General features: G+C 42.9%; 1 protein-coding gene across 1 annotated transcript in view; it reads right to left on the bottom strand.

Moving 5' to 3' along the window:
• ryr2a (ryanodine receptor 2a (cardiac)) overlaps positions 1 to 5,000 on the bottom strand; it is a gene marked incomplete at its 3' end in the record, with an annotated part of 227,705 nt that overhangs the window by 60,670 nt on the left and 162,035 nt on the right. Inside the window, exon 69 of the mRNA XM_079845576.1 lies at positions 1,022 to 1,262. Coding sequence (XP_079701702.1) covers positions 1,022 to 1,262 — 241 coding nt within the window. The remainder of the gene's footprint in view (positions 1 to 1,021; positions 1,263 to 5,000) is intronic.

The raw sequence follows: 5,000 nt of genomic DNA, 5'->3' as shown, positions 1-5,000 counted from the left end.
TTCAGATAGGCCTCCATTGGCATTCAGTACATTTACACTCACAAGACCCATAAAAGGCACTAAAAACGCCGTTACAAAGTCCATCTCACCACAGTGACTCTACAATAATCTTACGATGCGACGACAATAGTTTTTGTGCGCAAAAAAAATCTAAATAACGCCTTTATCCAGCTTGTTCTTGTCTTCCGTGTGTGTCTCCACGACGCATGCGTGAGAATATGAGCAGATCCGGCGTTCGGACACATGACCCAGAAGAGATTTGTTTACGAGCAGAGGAAGACGCGCGTATCTCAGCTGTTGAATTCTACACTGATCGTGCTTTAGGTCTCGCTGTAGTTCTCAAAATGGGCTAAAGTGTGTATTTCATGGATTCCCGAACGCCGGATCTGCTCATATTCTCACGCATGCGTCGTGGAGACACACACGGAAGACAAGAACAAGCTGGATAAAGGCGTTATTTTGATTTTTTTTTGCGCACAAAAACTATTGTCGTCGCATCGTAAGATTATTGTAGAGTCACTGTGGTGAGATGGACTTTGTAACGGCGTTTTTAGTGCCTTTTATGGGTCTTGTGAGTGTAAATGTACTGAATGCCAATGGAGGCCTATCTGAAGCCTTTCTCAGCATCAGCTTTACACTAAAATATCTTCATTTGTGTCTGAAGATGAACGGAGGTCTGACGGGTGTCCAACCACATGAGGCTCAGTCATTAATGACACAATTTACATTTTTGGGTGAACTAACCCTTTAATAAGATTATGGAAAAATGCCCTTTATCAAAAGGTAAAAATATCACAAATATGCATATTTAAATATGTCAAAGCTGATTGAACACTGGTGAGGATATTGCTTCAGAATATATTATATTTACTACAACAACAAAAAAATCCGGAGAAGCAAATGTTTTACCCGGACAAGTGAATGACAGATTTAGTTGTTCGAAGGATAAGCGTGTGAACAGGTTTAATGTCGAGCCCTGGACTGGACTCCATGACTCCGCCCCCCCGCCCCCCCCTCATACCTGTTGTAGTCGACGAAGCGTATGAGCAGCGGGTAGAAGGCGTACAGATCTCGCACGAGGATGGTGAACTCGTCCAGGATGAGAAGCTCCGCCTCCGACATCTCGCCCCGCCCCTCCGCCTTCATCTGCTCCTCGTCCTGCAGGACGGTCGCCGCCTTCTTCTTCAGCTTCTCCATCAGCGGCAGGAAGTGAGTCTTCAGCAGCTGAGACCGGGCTTTCCCGATGATGGGCTGAGAAAACACTGACACACACACACACACACACACACACACACACACACACACACACACACACACAGGATTCAGCGTACGGTGGCAGCTCTGCTCCGCGTCAGAAGGGAAGCGCTCCTGTCAGTGCTCATTTTAACAGCATATTTTGATTTAGTTTTAGTCGTATTTTAGTCGCCTGAATTGTTTTTAAAAAATACACGAAAGAGCTCAATTCACTTTTTTAAAAACATCTATATAGTTTTTATAACTCAGTATTTCTGTTCTAGTCAGTAGGCCATATCAGGTTAAGCTAAAGCTTCAAGTAAGTTTATTTTTTATTTATTTGTTTTCAGTTAACATTTATTTAATTTCAAGTAATGACGATTTTTTTAATGGTTTTAGTGAACTATTATAACCTGATACTTTATTGAATATGTGTCAAATACTGGTCTTTCCTCCTGACTATGAATTAAATGGGAATGAAATATAGTTTATTGTGTAAGCAAAAACTAATATATAATGTGTGACTTTTAATGATAAACAAGCTGGAAATACACCAGGACTCTTATTTTGAAATGTCTGTCTCTGTTGCAGTTGCAGGAGCTCATTCAAGTTCAGATGAGGAGATCAAATATGGGTCATTTCAACCGTCTAAAACATATTACTATATAAAGTAAAAGTACACATTGTCAAAGTACACATTATTCATCAGCATTAGTTCATAAACAATTGCCTGGCATAAATGTGTGTTATTGATTGATTGAGCCGCTCTGGAGCTGGATTGAGTGTGTGTGTGTGTGTGTGTGTGTGTGTGTGTGTGTGTGTGTGTGTGTGTGTGTGTGTGTTATTGATTGAGCCGCTCTGGAGCTGGATTGGGGGTGTGTGAGCCTGTAGGCCAGTGTTGGGGAAACGCATTACCAGTAACTTGAGTTGCGTAATAATATTACTTTTTCGAAGTAACTAGTAAAGTAACGCATTACTTTTCAAATTTACGACAAAATATCTGAGTTACTTTTTCACATTAGTTTGACTGACAGCTCATGTTGAGAGTCAGTGCAGAGTGTGTGTGTGTGTGTGTGTGTGTGTGTGTGTGTGTGTGTGTGTGTGTGTGTGTGTGTGTGTGAACATGATGGTTATTGTAGTTCTAGACTAAATGTGAGCATTTATTTATCTCACTTGCACAATAAAGATTCTGTCCTCCTCAAAATGAATAAAATCAGTCAAATGCTAAATCAGAATACTATGCAAACCTCCAATAATTAAATGTTAAATAAAACAACATAATCTACCTTTATATTTAATTGACCAATGTCTTGCTGCTGACCTTTGATGATGAAAATGACTAGATTTTTTGTTTTTATTGGTAAAGCTTTTTTCTCCTGCATCTATTCCTCCATTATCCAGAGCTGCGCCCTCTAGTGTTCATGAGGAGCTCTTTACTGTTACACAAAAATACAACTTTTTTGTTATAAAAAAACTAAAACAAAAACAAGCCCAGCCCAGGTGAGAAAAAGTAACGTCAAAGTATTGAACGCATTACTTTTCTTAAAAAGTAACTAAGTAACTCAATTAGTTACTTTTTAAGGGAGTAACGCAATATTATAATGCATTACTTTACAAAGTAACTTTCCCCAACACTGATTATAACCCTGATAGTTTATTGAATATGTGTCTAATACTGGTCTTTCCTCCTGACTATGAATTAAATGGGAATGAGATTAAATATAGTTTATTGTGTAACCAGAAACGAATATATAATGCGTGACTTTTAATAATAAACAAGCTGGAAATACACCGGGACTCTTATTTTGAAATGTCTGCTCCTCTATTGCAGTTGCAGGAGCTCATTCAAGTTCAGGAGATCAAATATGCGTCATTACAACCGTCTAAAACATATTACTATATAAACATCATCATTATTCATCAGCATTAGTTCATAAACACTGGTCTGGCATAAATGTGTGTTATTGATTGAGCCGCTCTGGAGCTGGATTGGGTGTGTGTGTGTGTGTGTGTGTGTGTGTGTGTGTGTGTTATTGATTGAGCCGCTCTGGAGCTGGATTGGGTGTGTGTGTGTGTGTGTGTGTTATTGATTGAGCCGCTCTGTAGCTGGATTGGGTGTGTGTGTGTGTGTGTGTGTGTGTGTGTGTGTGTGTGTGTGTGTGTGTGTGTGTGTGTGTGTGTTATTGATTGAGCCGCTCTGGAGCTGGATTGGGTGTGTGTGTGTGTGTGTTATTGATTGAGCCGCTCTGTAGCTGGATTGGGTGTGTGTGTGTGTGTGTGTGTGTTATTGATTGAGCCGCTCTGGAGCTGGATTGGGTGTGTGTGTGTGTGTGTGTGTGTGTGTTATTGATTGAGCCGCTCTGGAGCTGGATTGGGTGTGTGTGTGTTATTGATTGAGCCGCTCTGGAGCTGGATTGGGTGTGTGTGTGTGTGTGTTATTGATTGAGCCGCTCTGGAGCTGGATTGGGTGTGTGTGTGTGTGTGTGTGTGTGTGTTATTGATTGAGCCGCTCTGGAGCTGGATTGGGTGTGTGTGTGTGTGTGTTATTGATTGAGCCGCTCTGGAGCTGGATTGGGTGTGTGTGTGTGTGTGTGTGTGTGTGTGTGTGTGTGTGTGTGTGTGTTATTGATTGAGCCGCTCTGGAGCTGGATTGGGTGTGTGTGTGTGTGTGTTATTGATTGAGCCGCTCTGTAGCTGGATTGGGTGTGTGTGTGTGTGTGTTATTGATTGAGCCGCTCTGGAGCTGGATTGGGTGTGTGTGTGTGTGTGTGTGTGTGTGTTATTGATTGAGCCGCTCTGGAGCTGGATTGGGTGTGTGTGTGTGTGTGTTATTGATTGAGCCGCTCTGGAGCTGGATTGGGTGTGTGTGTGTGTGTGTGTTATTGATTGAGCCGCTCTGGAGCTGGATTGGGTGTGTGTGTGTGTGTGTGTGTGTGTGTGTTATTGATTGAGCCGCTCTGGAGCTGGATTGGGTGTGTGTGTGTTATTGATTGAGCCGCTCTGGAGCTGGATTGGGTGTGTGTGTGTGTGTGTGTGTGTTATTGATTGAGCCGCTCTGGAGCTGGATTGGGGGGGGGTGTGTGTGTGTGTGTGTGTGTGTGTGTGTGTGTGTGTGTGTGTGTGTTATTGATTGAGCCGCTCTGGAGCTGGATTGGGTGTGTGTGTGTGTGTGTGTACATGTTTTTCTAGCCTGGTGGGGACTTCAACCTGACTGTAGACAGACTCATGGGGACTCGTGTCCTAAATTGAGGTCCCCATGGGCACAAAAGCTTATAAATCATTCAGAATGAGTTTTTATGAAAATGTAAAAATGCAGAATGTCTCCTGTGAGGGTTAGGTTTAGGGGCAGGGGCAGTGTGTGTGTGTGTGTGTGTGTGTGTGTGTGTGTGTGTGTGTGTGTGTGTGTGTGTGTGTGTGTGTGTGTGTGTGTGTGTGAGTGTGTGTGATGGGTAGGTTTAGGGGCAGTGTAAGGGGATAGAAAATACGGTTTGTACGGTATAAAAAACATTACGCCTATGGTGAGTCCCCAGAAGGATAGCGCACCAGACATGTGTGTGTGTGTGTGTGTGTGTGTGTGTGTGTGTGTGTGTGTGTGTGTGTGTTATTGATTGAGCCGCTCTGGAGCTGGATTGGGTGTGTGTGTGTGTGTGTGTGTGTGTGTGTGTGTGTGTGTGTGTGTGTGTGTGTGTGTGTGTGTGTGTGTGTGTTATTGATTGAGCGGCTCTGGAGCTGGATTGTGTGTGTGTGAGCCTGTAGATCGTGTGTTT

This window comes from Gobio gobio (genome assembly GCF_949357685.1).
Source record: "Gobio gobio genome assembly, chromosome: 20".
Lineage (NCBI taxonomy): Eukaryota > Metazoa > Chordata > Actinopteri > Cypriniformes > Gobionidae > Gobio > Gobio gobio.
The sequence above is the reverse complement of the archived record's forward strand: the minus strand, read 5'-3'. Positions and strand labels throughout refer to the sequence as shown.